Raw genomic sequence first — 19,770 nt, 5'->3', positions numbered from 1 at the left:
TTGAATTTTTATAACTTAAAAGAGATCTTGCCAATATATTGGGAATCACTATGAAAAGTGTTTGATCTTTGTAGTTTTGTGGCTAACAGAATTTGAAACCTTTATCTGTCTCAGTAAAGGCAAAGAACTGTCATAGAGTGTTTGATAGACCTTTGATAATTCACGACTGTTTAGTCCAAAAGATGTGGGGGTTTTTGGTTTGAGATATATCTATATTTCCTTGGATTCTTTTATACATATTATTTTTTTTAAACTAATACCCTTTAAAGCTATATACATATTATTAATAACATATTGTGTCCTATGCTTTTGTCAAAGTAAAAATTGGTTCATTTACAGTGTTTTCTAATATAAAAAAAACATTCACAAGTCTAAAGTCCATGGCTATCTGGTTGTGTTTAATAAATTCATAAGTGTAGTTGGGTCTGTTGATTTGCTAAGTGTCAGTTTAAATGATTTCTGGTCTTCGACAAATTTTTAGGTGAAAAAGTTAGTCTGTTAGATTTTAACTCACAATTGATATAATAACCATCTAGTTTGGAACTGTATGTCAGAGATATAAATAGTACTTCTTATAGCTCTAATATATAGTTTCAAACTATCTATCAAAGTAGTACTTCAAACTATATTTCAAACTGTATATTCAAAATAGTACTTGCCTCCAGTTCTTACTTTAACTCAGTTAATTCAAGTTCATTGTGATAGGCACACCTATTCCCAAATAAAAATTCTGTGGACAATTAGAATCATGTGATTTTTGCTGCTTGTTAGATTTAAAAAAACAAAATAGAAAAAAAGTTAAAATGCTTTATGAATTTGTTTAGTTACTGTAAATGATATGTTTTAATGTTTTTCAAGTGAGTTTTCTGGTGATTTTGTTTTTGACCATTTGTATCACTTTTGCCTATAGCAGAATTTTTTTTCTGGTGTTTAGTTTATTAAAATTATTTAAGAAATACTAAGTAATAAATAATTGAAATTTAGTATAGAAGTTCAAGTCATCTGGAAAACTGCAAAGCATAAAACTTATTGGGTGACATTTTGAGGAATGATTATAAGGACAAATGTTCTGGGATTTACATTCCAGCTTCACCCACATACTAGCTCTGTGATCTTGGCAAAATTGCTTTGCCTCTTCAGTTTTCTCATCTGTGCAATGGTAATAATAATAATAACCTCCCACCCATTTGGGGTTATTGTGAGAGCTTATATAAGTTAATATTTGAGCTCTTTAGAACAATCCCTGGAACATAGTACTCAGAAGGTATGAGTCATTATAATTTACAATTTATGATAGTTGCAAATTATAATTTTTTATTGGCAGAATATTTCTTTTGTTTTATTTGCTGCGCCTTTAATGTTTCATAGATGGCTTATGTACTGCATTATATTTTAAGAAAAAAGATATGCCTAAAATTATGTTACTTATACCTAATTAAGTGTACGCTTTCTGGTAAATTACATATGTGGACGATGTCCCAAATAACCTTTGTGTTAGGATGCATTTTTTCCTTTCTTGATTGGGACAGTTTAGTACTCAACTAAGAATCAAAGAAGTTCATTATATGGATTATAGGTTCTTACGCCTGAAATGGGACTTTTCTATTCAACTTCTTTGTTTTACAGAAGAGGAATCTAAAACTTTGGATGTCGATCTCCCCAAAGGTCACATGGCTGGTATTGCAGAGTTGGGCCTAGAAAGTGTTATCTTTTGACTCATTAACCTCCCTCTCTATATTTTTCCCCCATGTGGAATATAGAATTTTTTCTTTTTCTTTTTGAGATAGAGTTTCACTCTGTTGCCCGGGCTAGAGTGCCGTGGCATCAGCCTAGCTCACAGCAACCTCAAACTCCTGGGCTCAAGCGATCTTTCTGCCTCAGCCTCCCGAGTAGCTGGGACTATAGGCACGTATCACCATGCCCGGCTAATTTATATATAAAATTAGTTGTCCAGCTAATTTCTATGTTATTAGTAGAGATGGGTCTCACTCTTCCTCAGTCTAGGCTTGAACTCCTGAGCTCAAACGATCTGCCCGCATTGGCCTCCCAGAGTGCCAGGATTACAGGCGTGAGCCACCATGCCTGGCCTTAATATAGAATTTTTAACAGTGTTTGAGTAACAGTAACATTCATACCAAAAGATATAAAAGACATAAGCATCATTGCTTTTAGAGTCTTCATTGATAAAATCAAAGTCACATTAAGAACAAGATTCTAGTAGGCTGGAATTGCCTCTCAGCAAGTTATTTGACTATAGATTTTCAGAAGCACACTACTGTGCAGATTACAGTCCTTTTAGCAGAAGACCTAAAGCTTCTATCTCTCAAGTCCATCCCACTGGTCTTTGCCATGTAATTTTTCCAAAAACAGAAACCTGAATACAGAAGAGCAGAGTATTATTTGAGCCAAGATCTGTTGAAACATTAAGTCAGAATTCTTCCTAGAAATCAGTAGAGTAAGACTGTGTTAGCTCATGTTTCATATTACACAAGAGAAAATAAACTGAAAGGTCAGTTGAACAGTTACAGCAGTGCCCTTTTCCAAGGTAATCAGCAGAGCATGTAGCAAAGACCTGAACAGGAGCGTGACTGGAAAGAGAGAGGCTGATAAAGAGGCTGGCAGCTTAAAGTGCTTGGGACAATACTTGACACTTTTAGGCCTGAGCAGATGGGCCATCTCACAGGGCTTACCTTCAGTAATTCTGATTTATTGCATTCAGATGATTTTTTTTTTAAGTTAGGCAGCCAGGTTTTCACTTTGCCAGAAGACCCTAGAAATTTTAATATTGACCATTAATCATACCTCTGTAAATTGCAAGGGCAATGTATTATTAATTTGCTTGCAACCAAGAGACAAGGCACAGTGATTAAAATTAATTTCTAGTTACGTTTTGTTAATTTATTCTAATTAATTAATCTGTTAAGAAGTCAAAATATGTTAACATTAATGGCTATATAGTAGGTTCTGTAAGTTGTGTCATTAAACTTTATAGTATTTCCATTATTCTGAATATAGTATTCTAGAGATAAGTACTTTATTATTAAAAGAAATAGGAAGTTGCATAAGTCTTTCTAAGTGATACTACTAAGTGGACTATGTCCAATTTTTTTGTTTGTTGAATAGGAACATTTTATTTTTTTGTTGTTGTAGGATTTAGGCCTAGAAGGATCTTAGCAATAATCTCCCCTGAGTCCCTCACATCTATGGCCCAGTATCAGAATTGAGAAAGAACATTTAATAAATAACAGCTACCGTTTAGTTCCAGGATGCAATTTTAAATACTAGGAATTCTAACTTTTAAAAGATAACAGTTTTGAATTGACCTCATTTTCCCCCTACCAAAATAAAATATTTAATGATTTCTATATAACCATAATTTCTATATATAGTGAGGCCGAAAGTAGCAAATTTCCATTGCATTTAACTTTAGACTAAGTAAGAACAAAAACTATTATTTAAATAGTTTTTATTTTTTAACATCAGAAAGTAAGAGACCAACTATTTGCTCTTAAATATGGTCTGACAATGTGTTTCTTAGATTGGTCACAATGCATTTGGTTGTGTTATATAGATGGCACAATATGAATAAGATTTTAAAAGGTTAAAATTAGTAACACACTTAATGTTTGCTTATAATCAAATTAATGTTTAGATCTTATTGTACTATAATTAGCAAGGAGGACTATTCCATTTCTTTTTCAACATTTTAAGTTTTCTTTTTCTACTTAGAAATCTCTTCATATCTTATTTTTTTAAAAAGGAAAAATGAAACATGCAATAAAATAATTTATTTTTTATGGACTATTATATATAAGCACAACCACCTTGACATCAATATTATTGTTCTGTTTTATAAATGAATAAGCTGAAATTCTGAGGTTATTTACTGAATATCTAAGGTCAATTGAGCCTAGCAATAAAATGTAGTCTTTTATTTCTATATCTGTTCTTGTGTGTTACCATGACTGACACATTATAGGTGGTACACACCAATTAGTGTTAGACTAATTCCATATATGAAACAACTTATTTAATTAACATCTAGTCCCAAATCTTATGCACATAGGTATTGATGAAGATTGTTATAGAGAGAAAGCTGCTTGAGTGAAAACCACAGACCTCAATGAAGCTATCAGTTTGAGGAGAAATGAAATGATGGGAATTAACTGTCTGCCACTCACTTTTAATCAGTTCTCCAGGGTAGATCTAAAGTTCAAAGTAGTTTGAATTCATCTGAAGTAGTGATGACTGCTGGGAGTGATGTGTTTTGACTCCTGGCAGCAGATGGTGTCTCCATTGGGTCATCACATTCCCAGTTTATTATTCACCTATGTAGATCTATAGATTTGATCTTGATATATGTACAAGTTGATGAATTGAATTCTTAAGTGAGATAATATATTTCCTTATATAGCTGGTTTCTTAGTCACCCAGGACCTTCAGGAGGAAGAGTGAGGAATTTATCTAAAGACGTCCCAATTTCTATTTCTAAATGGTTCATTATTTGTCCTATGGGCCTTTATTCCTCTATACATCCATGTTGTAGTGCTATGCACTGAATGTTTATAACCCCTCAAAATTTGTATGTTGAAACCCTAATCCTCAATGTGATATCATTTAGTTAGAGATAGGGCTTTTGGAAGGCAATTGATTAGGTCATGAGAGTGAAGCTCCCATGATGAGATTCGTGACTTTGTCAGAAGAACCAGGGGAGAACCTGCTTTCTCTCTCCTCTCCAGTATGTGAGGACATAATGAGAAGTTGGCTGTCCGAAAACCAGGAATGGTGCCCTCACCAGACACCAGATCGCTTTTCCTCCATCTTAGACTTTGCAGCCTCCAGGAATGTGAGGAAAAAATGCTTGTTGTTTAAACCACCTCATCTACAGTAATTTGTTACAGCAGCTCAAACTGACCAAGACATGCAGTATCTGGCCACTTCAGGTAGTTGCCTCAAGCCACAATCTCTATAGGTTCAGTCAAGCAAAGCACAGGCCTTGGGGGGGCCAGTGGAGATTGAGTGAATCAGGGAAGCACATACATTATGGGTCTAGTATAGTTATAGTGAATTATATCTATCTTATATTTTAACAGGCTATTGATTTTTCTGTTTATCTCAAGTCTAGCAATCTTATTGAATATGTTTATTATTCTAATGTTTATTCATTATTTCATGCAAAAGGTATTGTGCTGAGAATTTTAGGTACATTATTTCATTTGATTTTCAAAGCAACCTCATAAAGTAGGTTCTATTATTATTCCCATTTAAGATTAGGACATTTAGTCTTAGTAACAGTTGGTAGTAGGTAGGATTAGGAATCAAATTCGAGCATTATAATCCTAATCTCACATCTGACTCTAACCATTGTATCACTATTGCCTAGAAAGAATCTGGCAATTAATAGGTGCTCAGTAAATATTTGTTCATTGAATATTTTTAAGGTGCTTGGAATGCATCAGGGTACAAACTAGATAATTTTCTTTTTTTTTTTTTTTTTTAGACAGAGTCTCACTCTGTTGCCTAGACCAGAGTGCTGTGACGTCAGCCTAGCTCACAGCAACCTCAAACTCCTGGGCTCAAGCAATCCTCCTGCCTCAGCCTCCTGCGTAGCTGGGACTACAGGCATGCACCACCATGCCTGGCTAATTTTTTCTATATATTTTTAGTTGGTCAATTAATTTCTTTCTATTTTTAGTAGAGATGGGGTCCCACTCTTGCTCAGGCTGGTTTTGAACTCCTGACCTTGAGCGATCCCCCCGACTCAGCCTCCGAGAGTGCTAGGATTAAAGGCATGAGCTACCTCGCCCAGCTTTAATAGTCTATTTGATAAACACTTCATTAGTTTGTGGACTCTGTCCTCTAAAATTAATCCCCCAAAGTGCTTCCTTTAAAATATATCTCTGAGCATAGCAGTTATCTCCTCTGTAAAGTCTTTAAGGGCTTTTATTTTTTATCAAATTTATTATCTGATTGAAAATATTTTTTTCATTCTGATTGGCCATGGGATTTCTCTACCTTCTTCTGATTTGACTACACACAGCTAGTCATCATGTCAACAAGAACCATCTACTTTTTACAAATGTAATGCCCTTCTCTGCCTTTTTTCTAGCTATCAAAATATACTACTCATCCTTTAAGATAGAGCACAAATGCTAGGTACCTCCTAAAAGCCTTCTCTAATCTCTTCTCCCAGTCAGAACCACTAGGTTCCTTCTTGTTGTCTTGCTTATTCTTCTGTTAACACTTCTTATCTCGGTTTTGTCCTGTCATGACTTGGACAGTGTTTTCCATTCAACTGATGAACATCTTTAGAGAAGGATTTTGTAACTGAATTATTAGTGCATAATAAATATCTTTATCCTGCAATGAATACCTTGGGTTTTTTGTTAAATAATTGCTCCCAATTGAGGAACATAAGACAAAATACACACTTTAAAGTCTCGAGGCCGGGCGCGGTGGCTCACGCCTGTAATCCTAGCTCTTGGGAGGCCGAGGTGGGCGGATTGCTCAAGGTCAGGAGTTCAAAACCAGCCTGAGCAAGAGCGAGACCCCGTCTCTACTATAAATAGAAAGAAATTAATTGGCCAACTGATATATACATAAAAAGTTAGCCGGGCATGGTGGCTCATGCCTGTAGTCCCAGCTACTCGGGAGGCTGAGGCAGAAGGATCGCTCGAGCCCAGGAGTTTGAGGTTGCTGTGAGCTAGGCTGACGCCATGGCACTCACTCTAGCCTGGACAACAAAGCGAGACTCTGTCTCAAAAAAAAAAAAAAAAAAAAAAGTCTCGAATGCCTAATCTTCATTTGCAGCCTTAATCTATGATAATTTTGTATGTTCTGGATATTTTTCACACAAGGAGGAATGTGTCTGCCAGACAATGAAGTCTTTTTAAAGAATGCCTTAAAAAGCTATTTTTTTCCTTTAAAAATAACTTCTATTTTCCCTTCCTTTAAACGTAATTGCCCTCTTTTTAGCTATTAAAAATTCTTCTTGAACTTTTACTTATATGGTTTTTATTGTTTCTTCTCCAAGTCTCCGTAGGAAGGAGATGACAAAACAAAAATCTCGAAAATTAAGCTAGTAAGGAAGGAATTTTCCTCATCGGTTTCTTGGGTTTTAGGCCTACTGAGACCCACTCGAGAATGGATTCTACATCCAGGACATTTCAGATAAGGGATGAGCTATCACCCCTGACATATCTCCTGTGTTTATAACTTTGTCTGAAATTAGAGTTTCAGTACTGATCTAGAATGAACCAACTGTCTTCCAGGGGAACAAAGTTTATAGCTTGTTTCATTTTTTGTTTTCCTTATGTATCTACTGCTACTTCTTTACAGTAACTCCCCCTCCCCCAGTCAATCTAATCTACTTAATTTCCTTTCAAACTTTCCATAATCCGTACATTCAAATAAATTTGGAGTACCTAGTTTGTGTTGTGTATTAATATGTTTATATTTGTAATTTTAATAGCATGAATACTTTTGGAATTTGAGGGGAAAAATCTTAACATTTGTTAATAATTACCATGTACATTAAAATCTAAACAAGAGTTATAAGTAAAAGAAAATTGGTAAACTAAAAATTACACTAGTGTTGCCACTTTCAGATGGAGAAAAGTTACAGCCAACATGTAGTGAACACTTGCTGGCTGCTGTGAGAATGGCTCACATGGTGATTTCATAGATTTCCTACAATCTGTGAGGTCCCCCTTCTCCCTCTCCTTAACAGGGGAAGAAAATGAAGAAAAAGAAGGTTAAATGACTTGTTCAAGGTCACGTATAGTATGTAACAGAGTTAAGATTTAAAGCTAGACTTTATTTCTAGAAACTAAGCTTGTAACATCTACAACTGATTTTCTTCATTATAAAATTAAATTACCTTACGAGTAAAAGATAAAGGACTTTCTTTAAAAGTAAACTATGACTTTTTTTTCCTATTACATGCTAGTGAAGAAAAAAAGTAAACTATGACTTTTAATTTGAGATTTACTTGGAGTACACCTTTTGTGATTAATGTCCCTATTGCTTATTACTTTCTTGACCTTGGATAATTTACATATTTATCTGTGCCTCTATCTCTTCCTATGTAAAAGGGTATTAAAAACATCCATGTAGAGATCAAATCTAATAATATTTATCACAGTTCTTTATATCTGTACAAAAATGCTAGCTCCTATACTAACTTCATTTTATGTTCTTGGTTACCAAAACTTTGACCTAGTTTTTAAATATCCTGTAAATTCATAGCAAAATATTAAGAGAGATGACTATAGTAAGAGAGGGCACAGGCATGAAGAGCCTGCTGTATCCTCAGGCATTTTCTTTTTTGAGCCACAATGATTTCAAAGTGGAATGTGTATTTCTGTATCAGAAGCCATAGGGCTGACCTTGAGGGAAGTCAAGATATTTAGTTAGAGTAAGATAATGCTATAATCCTGTTTCCATTGAAATTTTAGCAAATGGGACATTTGAAAATATCTTATAAGACTTCTTAAAAATGATAAATTTTTAAACATAAACTTAAAATCTAAAAATGTGTTTTTAAGGAATTATACCCACATTAACAACAAAATTATTAACCCATTTATTTAACTTCTCAAAATTGATACCTTTTTAAAAAATCAATAATTTTTCTGGTGTTATGATATACATGTATATGTATTTTTTGCTCTAAGTCCAAATATTTTTTGATTGTTCCACAATATTTGATCATTTTATATTATGTTATTACTTATGTTATTTAATATGGATTAGAGTTTCCAAATACCAATAAGTATAACTGACTGATAGCTGGAAGAGATTAAAAACATTTTTTTTTTCTCATACCATTTAAAGAGTTTATATATGGTATCCCATCAGACTTATAGATCTGGTTTGTTTGTGCAGGTCAGTATTTGAAGTATTTTGAAGCAGTAGTCAATATTTAAATTAGGGAAAGTTCATAGAAAAATATGTAATTTTTTTGTTCTTGAATAATTACCCGATTGGGTAAAACATGCTTGGTAACAATGAGTTGCCAGCTATTAAATAGCAGCTGTTGCTTTTAGATAGGGTTTATATTCTCCATCTCAACAGAGTCTATCTTTCTGCATTGTTTTCCGTAATCTAAGGGAAACCTCCTTGGTCATTGTTTTATCATCATCTTTGGACTTTTGTGATTCATACGTGAGGCCAGCCAATCATATTTATGATACCTGTCTGGCTTTTGTGGGCAGTTCAGTTTGTGTCCTTTGGAATAGGAAGTGCCCATGAGACTGTGGTTAATCTTGGGCATAATTCTATATCAGCACATTTTGCTCTACATCATTCTTCTTAATGGCTTTCCTATAATTTATAGCTTGGATATTCTACATTTATTCACCTAGTTTTCCTCTGCTGAATAGGTAGGTTGTTTTCTATGGTTTGATATTACAGATAATGCCATAATGAATAAATATCATTGCACACATAGATGTCTTTCCTTCCTTGTATGATGTATATCCCAAGGGCAAATTTCTAAAAATGGAATTACTTAGTTGTAGAGTGCGATTTTAAAATTTTCATAGCTCTCTACTTTACATTTCAACAAAGAGCAGTTGAAAATGTCTTCCGGCACTGACCACCCCCCTACCCCCAATCCAAACTGTAGAACTGCATCCCATCCTCACAGACCATCTTATGTTTACTGGTCTTTTAGGTAGAAAATTGAATTTTGAAGTTTAGGTTTGTACTTCTCTGATTAGGTATGTATAAGTTTGAGCATCTTTTCTAATTGTTATTGGCCATCTGTATTTCTTTTTCTATGAACTCTTAGATTTATTTACTTTTAAAAAGTTAGTGTTTACCACTCTTATCTCTCTTAGAGGTTATTTTCATTTTTGAGGTCACTTTTGTAATGACAAATTTATAGATTTTAATTTTTCTTTGAATAATCTATACTTTGCTTACAGATTTGAAATATATATATATATATATATATTTTTTTTTTTTTTTTTTGAGACAGAGTCTCGCTTTGTTTCCCAGGCTAGAGTGAGTGCCATGGCGTCAGCCTAGCTCACAGCAACCTCAAACTCCTGGGCTCAAGTGATCCTGCTGCCTCAGCCTCCCGGGTAGCTGGGACTACAGGCATGTGCCACCATGCCCGGCTAATTTTTTTATATATATATCAGTTGGCCAATTAATTTCTTTCTATTTATAGTAGAGACGGGGTCTCGCTCTTGCTCAGGCTGGTTTTGAACTCCTGACCTTGAGCAATCCGCCCGCCTCGGCCTCCCAAGAGCTAGGATTACAGGCGTGAGCCACAGCGCCCGGCCTGAAATATATTTTTATCATGTATTTAATTTCTATATATGCTTAAGAATTTCAGAAACCCATTTTTGTTCCATAGATTAATTTCAAATGGTTTCAGTTTCCTAAATTTTATAAACAGTTTTACATACTCCATAAAATTCCTATGACTATTGTATAGCAGTATGTTGCTGTTTAATGTAAAAAATTACATAGTTGTAAGAAAACTATACTTTATTTTCTTAAAAATGATGCTTATTTGTTATACATAACGCAAGGGAGAAAGTAAAAAGAAACCTCACCAGAAAAAGTCTTCACTGATATTAATATTAAGGGAATATCATTTTCCATATTTTCATATGCTTATCTATAGGTACAAGGATGAAGAGCTTGATAGAAATAAATAATAAATGTGCATTAAATTTAATTTTAATTTATTTTAAACAATGAAAGTGAAGTGAAATTAAAGAAAATTGTTGAAATTCATATGCAACTTTCTTTACCTTAATAGGTATTATTTACTGAGTATACATTTAAGATTAATAAAGAAATTAAAAAGTATAGTGATGATTACCTTAAATTTTAGTCAGTGTTGAGTAATTGATTCTCTGTTATAACATTCCATCTTCCTTTCTCTCATCTCTTGTTTTTTCATTATACTGATATTTTTACTTTGTCATTTGAGATGCTTTTTCTGTGATCATATTCACACATTTCCACATTTCCACAATTAGTTGTATATTTAAAGAGTTAGTGCTTATCTACACTTCTGTAACAACTGTCCACTCCTCTGTGTATTTATTTTTAATGTTTCAATTGCCAATTTTTTTATGGAAAGTAGTTACTGTTTCTTCAGGAATAGTTCATTAGTGTCACAACTTAAAATCATTTTTTTCATTAGAAAATATTTTAAAATTTCCTTAGATTTGAGTAGGAACTTGCCTCAGAATATTCTTAGATTGTTACTTTCCTTCTTAGAATTATGTGGGGTTGGCTTTATTATTTGGCCTTTAATAAAATGTTGCCTTTTTCTGGCAGGTTGTCTGTAGCATTATTTATCTTTAGAACTTCAGTTGCTTAAACTGGGATATGTTGTGTGTGTGTTTGTTTCCCAAAGTTTCCATGAAACATGGTATACTCTTTTTAATATGCAGCTTTAATCCTTTAAGTTAGGAAACATTTCCAGTTTTGTATCTTCTACATCCATTTTATTTAGTCTTATTTTTTAGAGTCAACAGCTATGTTTGGATCAGTTTTTGTGTGTGTGAGGTATCTCTTAGTTTCTCTTAATATATGCAATTTCTTTGTTTTTTCTTTTCTGTTTAATTATTTCAATTTCTAATTATGTCTTCATTTAACTAATAATTTGCTATTTTTGCTATATGTATATTTTTTCTTAATGATTCTAATTTATTCATTATTTTCTCGTGATATATTTTGTTCTTCTTTTTGTTTCCTTTGGTCTACAGTCTCCTTTTACTGCTCATTCTCTTGCTTTGTCAGCTCTTGTTTTTTTGAGTTTATTTAATTAAGTTGCTGTATAGAGTAAAACATTTGTTAAAAGGCTCATTTTCTTTCTAGCTAAATTGGGGTGTTCATCATTGTTCAGCCTCTCAAATTTTGCATATTCCCCGTACATCCTTTACCTGGATTCATGCCTTCTTTCTGGGAATTTCTTGCTCACCCTTCAGGGTATGGGAGGTGCAGGGAAGCTTGTTGGCATTGCTCAATTCATTGTGTAGTTCTGGAAACTTTGCTTCTGACAGAGAGCACCTGCCACTTGGTTTACTTCTTCAGTTTTACCAGTTTCTTCCTAGTTTGCATCTCCCCAGATATAGGGAGTATTAATGAAAATAGGTAATATTTTTTGGTGTACCAGTACAGAATCTAGGGAAAGTGGGAGAAGTTCGGGAGCAGGCATGTCTTATTCTTGGTCCTGCCTGGGAATCTTGGGTTTGTTCTCTTCGCCACCAGGTTTTGTAGTTTGATGTGATCTATGTTCTTGCTGTGCTTAGTTGCTTTAGGGAAGGACTAGGCAAACTAGAGCCTGCAGGCCAAATCTGTCCTACCACTTGTTTCTGTAAATAAAGTGTTATTGGAATACAGCCACTCCCACTCATTAACATATTGTCTGTGGCCCCTTTTCATGCTTCAGAGACACGGTTGAGTAGCTGTGACAGAGACCATATGGCTGGTAAAGCCTAAAGTATTTGCCATCTGCCCTTTCACAGGAAAAGTTTGCTAAATCCTACTGTAGGGTAATTTTATTTTTCCTGCTGGATTTTCACTATTTTACTTTCTTAGGAGTCAGAGGAGAAAGATGTAGAGATTCTGCTTCATTATACTATCTTGACAGTTGCTGTGATGCTGCTTTTAAAAAAATTCATGGAATAGCAGCATAACCATCATATATCCTCTCTCTTACCAAAAATGCTTGAAATTATAAAAAATGTTAGTTGGAGTTTTTGGGTTTATTTGAGATTATAGTGATTTTATGCTACCAAGTAAACCTCTACCAATAAATGTAATTATTCATATTATTTCTCTTTAATGATAATCTTTTTTTTCCCCCTAAGACTAAAGCAGCTACTTAATTACAGGAGATTTTCTAGATGACTAATTTACTAACTTATTTCCTTTTGCACTTTTTTAAAGGTATAAACGGTTTTGCCAGAGTTTGAACAACATTGGAGAGAATGAAGGTGGTATTGATAAGTTTTCCCGAGGCTATGAATCATTTGGGGTCCACAGATGTGCTGATGGTGGTTTATACTGCAAAGAATGGGCCCCAGGAGCAGAAGGTGTTTTTCTTACTGGAGACTTTAGTAAGTATTTTGAAACATTGAAATTAGTAGTAAATTTGACTTATCTATTTAAAACATAGATTTCTTATATTTCATGTATTTAACTATATGAAGATTAATGATTACAAATAAATATTAGACTTTTCAGAGAAAGTCTTAGAATTTATTAAGTCCTTACCGTCCAGAGGTCTAGCTGTTTCTGTTACAGTGCGATACATGTATTCCTGAAAAACTTTACGTTCTATAAAAGCATGTACCAGAAACAACAGAGTTATGAGAAAAGTAGTATTTTTGAAATACTTCAAGTTTACTCAAGTTTGTTAGCAAGCTCTGACAAAACCAATAGCAATCTGGGTAAAAATATTGACATAGTTGAAGTTCCACTAGCATTTGTACCTGTCTAGAAGGCATCATAGTTCTTGGATTCTTTATAGTCTTATATTCTTTTTTGAGTCTTCAATAAAAGTAGACGTCTAATCCAGAGAGAATAATAAAATCCATCACTCATTTCTCTTTTTTCCTCTTTACCTTGTTTATAACACAATGGGAAGTATCTTCCCAGCATTGCCATCTGCATTGTTAACTCCACTAGACAGCGGCAATGCTATATAAAGCATAATGGTTCAAGAAGTCAGGTTTCTAGCTTACAATCTAGTGGGAGGAAGGACTATAATGTAAATAACTATACTACCATCTGCTAAGTTTTATTCTAGAAGGGTTAATAAATTACTATAAAGGTGACAAGGAAGAAAGCTCAGTTTTGAAAGTGGAAAAAAGCAGGCCTTGGTAAAATGTTCTTGATAAAAGGAAAAGAAACATCAAAATTATCATAATCCTTTAATACTATAGAGAAGTATAGTATTTTAAATTTGATTTTACCAGACTCAAAAGTCTATATGCCATCTTATTCCATTTTTACGCCCCTCTAGAAGTGGCAAAACTGTAGGGACAGAAAACAGATCAGTGTTGTCAGGGGTTGGAGGTGGTAGGTGAAAGTTGATTACAAAGGGACATGAGGGAACTTTTTGGGGTGGCGAAAATGTTTTATATGCTGATTATCTGACTGAATGTATTCATTAAAATTTATAGAACTGTAAACATAAAAAAAGTGAATTTTATTGCATGTAAATTATACTTCAGGGAACTCAACAAAAGTGTTGATTTTATAGATATTGTCTGAGGCACCTCTGTCTAATAGAAATAAAATGCAAGCCAGTTATGTAATTCAAAATTTTTAGTAACAATATTGAAAAAGGGAAAGAATGGTTTAATGAATTATAATAAGAAATTTTATTTATCCAATATATTTTAAAATTATCATTTTAATATGTAATCAATGTAAAATTCATTAATGAGATATTTTCATTCTTCTTTTGTACTACATCTGGTTATAGCAAGTCTTAATTCAGATGGTAAATTTTGATTGGAAATGTAGTCATTCTTTAGTGTCCATGGGGGATTGGTTGTAGGATCTCCTAGAGCTACCAAAATCCCAGGATGCTCATTTCTCTTACATAAAATGGTATAATATTTGCATATAACTTATGCATATCCTCCCATATACCCTAAATTATCTCTAGATTATTAATAATAACTAATACAATGTAAATGTGATATAAACAATTCTTATACTGTATTTAGGGAATGATGACAAGGGAAAAAATCTGTATGTGTTCAGTATAGATACAACCATCCCCATTTTTTCTGTAAATATTTTCCATTTGAGTTGGCTGAATCCATGGATGTGGAACCTATAGTTTCTGAGGGCTGACTGTACTTGATTTATATTTAGATTTAAAAAAATTTTCAGTTTAATAATAGGTACACATACCCAGGTTTTTTCAAACATAAAAATTTTCCAGTAGGTGCAAATATTGGGCTAATGATGCATTTAAAAGAAGGTTTCTGTGGGAAAAAATGTACACATGGGTGTAAGTCAATATGACCCTAGAGAACATGGAATTTTGATGATAATGACCACTCAGTTGAAAATATACCCTTAAATAATTGAATCAACCATGCTGTCTTTAAAAAACAGAATTAAGGGATTCTGTATTTTGTTTTGCCCTTATTTACATAAAATATATTTTTTCCCCTAAGAATAGTTGAGCAAAAAAAAGTTACATGTTGAGTTTTTTCTCAGGATCAAATGGGTTAGAAAATTTTATTGTACGTCTTCTAATGTTTAAATTTATACTAAACTGAAAGGAAAAGAAAATGTATGCTAATTACCTCAAACACTACAATAGATTTTTTAATTTGAAAATTTAAATGAAGATTAATTAAAATGTTCTAGTTGGTTTTGCTGGTGATATTAAAATATTGTTAAAAGCATTTAAGTATATTCTTATGACCTCATATTTATCAAGTGATGAATTGAGAGCGCAATAAACTTAAAAGATTCTATAGATTGGTCTGTGTTGGGAGCAGATAAAAAGAATGATTCTATAGAATTAATCTCTAACCATAACACTGATCATTTTTAAAGAATTCCACTCCTTTGTCATCTAATATAACAGTAAGCTTAACTTCTAACTATATACTTGAAATATCACCTAATGAAGTAATTGATTCTTTATCTATTGATAGGGATTTAAAAAGTAACATAATTTTACTTATATTTTTATCATGGAAATGTATATATCATTTTTGTTTTTATTTCAAGAAAATATGAAAGTACGAACATTTTGGTTACATTTTATATAGTTGCCTCTCCCTAGCAAGGGTTAGAGGTATGCCCTTCCCTCCACACTGCTCACCACATCCCTCGGAGTGGGTCTACCCCTCCCAACAACCGAATCCCTGGTGAAAACCACCACCATTTGAGCACCATAGTGTTAATCAGTCAATGTATATATATATATATATATATATATATATATATATATATGTATATATATGTGTATATATATATGTGTATATATATATATAATTTAAAACATTACTTTCATACCCACCTCTTCCTCCAACCCCTAAAGATATTATAAAACAGACCTTCAAAAACCAGCAACAAAAGTCTTATTTCTGCTAATGGATAAATTGACTATTACTTACATTTACCTGAAAAAGAAAATTTTCTTAATTTAATTTTTATCTAAGTGATTAGCCATATATTTGTGGTAATTTTTCGGAAGAAATAAAAATTAAAGAATATGTAGACTTTAATTCTGTATTATGGAATAATGTACCTGTAATCAAAATACTTTAGCATATTGTGGTCATGTTTTTCTCCTTTTCTAATCAGTTTAGAAATTGTACTTTGCATGTGTTTTTCTCAGGGCTTACTCATATTAATAATATCACTTGTAAAGTTTTGTTGTTCTAGTGTTTTGTGTTTTTTTTTTGTCAACTGATCTTAGAATATTTTAGGTACAGGTGCTTAGAATAATCAAATATAAATGAACTTTAAGAAAGAATTAACGGTTCTTCATTTGGCTTCTTGGGGACAAAGGTGATATTTGTCTTAACTACCTAACTGAGTTGCTGTGAGTACTAACTAGATTGTGAACATGAAAAATTCTATACTTTATTCAGTGCTACAGAAATGTTAATTAGGAATATAGAAAAAAATGCTCGCATTTGCAAAGGTATTTTTTTTTTACTTTTTAAAATTTTCTTTTAAGACTAGTCAAGTGTAAAAGGTCTTTTTTTAATTAAAAAATTTCCTGTTTATAATATTTCAAAAGGCATTTGAGCCTTGCATAAAAAAGTAAAACATCTCTAATTTGCTGAAACTGAGGCAGAGTTGGCTTTTGCCATCCACATTTTAAAATTACTTGGCAAATATCTTCACTTTAAATATGGGACATATATGTTTCTTTATTTGAGAGAAAATGTAACAAACATTTCTTTTTCTTTCAGTCATTTTTAAACAAGTAGTTTCTTAAGCAGCTAGCAGCTGCAGCAGCAACCCAGAAGGATAGTGTAAATATAACGATATTGGTCAGGATTGAAATCTTACTACCCAAAAAATATTTCTGTGCAAACCGGAAACTACTTTAGGTTTGAGATAAATTTCTAAAACCTTGAATCATCTGCCATATAATAATGACTCATTCTTTAGAAAATTAAATGCAATTTAAAATACACTTGGAGTTTTGGTTCTACATCATATTTTTGCAGATTGCTAAATAATTGAAGAGAACTAGCTGCTTTCCAGTATCTAGATGATAATAAGAGAGAAAGGCAGTAAACTACATATGTCAATATAAAATAATTGGGTTCCTATTTGCTATAACAGAAAACATTTCATTTAAAATTACCAAGTCTGGGAGCTAGGTACTTTTCAAATAACATAAATGTCTATCATTGATAGACTGAAAAAAAGAAGAAAAATGCATCCTGATTTTTACACCTATAGAAAAAGGAACCACTGATATTTTTGCAGAGTGGGAAAGACACCAAGGAAAATTTTACTTGTTTTCTGGATTAAGTTTGTCTATAATTTTTTTTTTCAGTTATACAATTGCCAAGAAGTTTACAGGTTCAGAAAAGCCTTTATATTGCTTAATCTCTCATGTTCTGAAACAGTGCTACTCATAGTGTGCTCTGTGAACCAGAATGGTTCTGTGAACAGTTTTGCAATGATATTGTTAGAAATTGGGAGTGAACATTTATAAACTGTGATGGCAATTTGGCAGAGTAATTTTATTTCTGTTCAATCTAGTAATGACAATACAAAAACTAGGGCTTGAATTTTTAAGTCTTTTTTCCTTTTGCTTTTCAAATCATATTAATTTTATATAAATATTAGTCTATAATAGAGTTGAAATTTTAATAAAGAAATAGGTCTATCATCGTAGTTTGGGAAGCACTGATCTGAAAATTAGTGATCATTATTTATTGGTTTAAAAGTTCTTGGCCGGGCGTGGTGGCTCACGCCTGTAATCCTAGCTCTCTGGGAGGCCGAGGCAGGCGGATTGCTCAAGGTCAGGAGTTCAAAACCAGCCTGAGTAAGAGCGAGACCCTGTCTCTACTATAAATAGAAAGAAATTAATTGGCCAACTGATATATATATATAAAAAAAAAAAATTAGCCGGGCATGGTGGCGCATGCCTGTAGTCCCAGCTACTTGGGAGGCTGAGGCAGAAGGATCACTCGATCCCAGGAGTTTGAGGTTGCTGTGAGCTAGGCTGACGCCACGGCACTCACTCTAGCCTGGACAACAAAGCGAGACTCTGTCTCAAAAAAAAAAAAAAAAAAAAAAGTTCTTTATGCTTGAAAGGTGTAGTTCTGTTACCAACTTCTTGTGCCTTCTTCTCTTTCAACTAATCTATGGTGGCCATATTAGCTTTCATTACGGTGTGGCATGTTACTAACAACTCCAACATTTTAATGGCTTACAACAAGAAGACTTTTTTCTTACTCCTGTTGGCTGCAGTTGTCAGCTGTGGCTCTGCCCCAACTGTCAAATTCTTTCAAGAATCCAGGATAATGGAACAGCCCCAAAGTGGGACATCCTGATTTCGTGAGAGAGAGAACGAGCAATGGAGTAAACCTGTTGATGGCTCTAAAAGCTTCAGGTTAGAAGCTGCAAATGTGATATGTGCTTCCATTTCATTAACCAAATAAAAATATGGCCAAACCTAATGTCAATGAGGCACAGAAGCAGAATGCTTTTTTATAGAGACTTGTGAAAAATTGGCAAATACATATTTATAACATAAAGTGTAAAGTTTCCAGATTTTTTAATATTCTAGATATAGTCTTTGTGGGAGAAGAGCTGTTTAGGTAGAGTAGTCCTCTAGTCTTAGATTGTTGAAGGTTTTCTTTAAATTTCTACTGACTTATGTATTCCAATGGAGTTCCAAGGAGTCTTTTGTCAGATAGACATTTTCAGTGTTCTGTGGGTCTTCTGTGAATATATTTTTGTTATGTTGCTTCTGTCAATTTTATTTATTAGAAATTATGATGTTTCTAGAAAGCAAGTTTCTGTAGGACTCTTGATATTATTTATTTTGGCAAGGAGGTGGCATAGTATGAGGCAGAAGTAGAAGGCTTCAGGGCTGTTAACCAAACCAGTAGTGATACTGAGAAATGGCCTCTTTGGTGTATGTGAACCTAAAATAAGTAATCAGCAAATAAATATTTTGTAGACAGTTTTCAGTACTTCCTCTGGCTATCCAACCTGATGTTGGTTCTTTCACTACTTTTATCTATTTTACCTGATGGTTGTTCACTTTCCATGTAATTGATGTACAGTGAAGGTTTACTTAACCAATCTCTATTTACTAGACATGCTGAATTCACTTCTGTTTAACAGATTTCATTGTAAACGATAGTGACTGATTCCTACAGCATACTGAGCACTCCTAGTAGCAAAGTAAGGTCTACTACAGGAATATAGTTCTGCTTTTACCAGTTACACTCACTATGTGCTTATAGAGAACCAGTTTCCCCCCCAATCCTGTGAATGCTATTTTTTGTCATTATAATTCTGTAACATACTTTAATTGATGAACTATGAGTGTGATAGTAAAGAAAATTATTGAGTATTGGGAAAATCTCAGTAGGGATATGTAAAAAATATTTTGAATTAAGTATGTACAAGTGAACTGAAAAATAAAGATATACATCTAACCAAATTTTGCATGCAGATTATTTTACATGTATCTTTTAGTTTTCATTTATTTAGTCCAAAGAGATTTTGGAATTATAAATATTGCATTGGGGGTATATGTTCATATAAGAAAGATAATAC

The 19,770-nt window shown here is 33.2% G+C and overlaps 1 protein-coding gene across 4 annotated transcripts in view; it reads left to right on the top strand.

Moving 5' to 3' along the window:
• The window catches only part of GBE1 (1,4-alpha-glucan branching enzyme 1), a 280,122-nt gene that overhangs the window by 38,105 nt on the left and 222,247 nt on the right, over nucleotides 1-19,770 (top strand). For 3 of the 4 annotated variants that reach the window (XM_076000886.1, XM_076000892.1, XM_076000900.1), the window contains exon 2: nucleotides 12,922-13,091. In XM_076000886.1, the coding sequence (XP_075857001.1) occupies nucleotides 12,922-13,091 (170 nt within the window). Of the gene's footprint in view, nucleotides 1-12,921; nucleotides 13,092-19,770 lie in introns of those variants that run through there. The other variant, XM_076000895.1, reaches the window with a different exon arrangement.

The sequence above is a fragment of the Microcebus murinus genome, chromosome 1, assembly GCF_040939455.1.
Source record: "Microcebus murinus isolate Inina chromosome 1, M.murinus_Inina_mat1.0, whole genome shotgun sequence".
NCBI classification, from domain to species: Eukaryota; Metazoa; Chordata; class Mammalia; order Primates; family Cheirogaleidae; genus Microcebus; species Microcebus murinus.
This window is presented reverse-complemented; position numbering and strand designations above follow the sequence as displayed.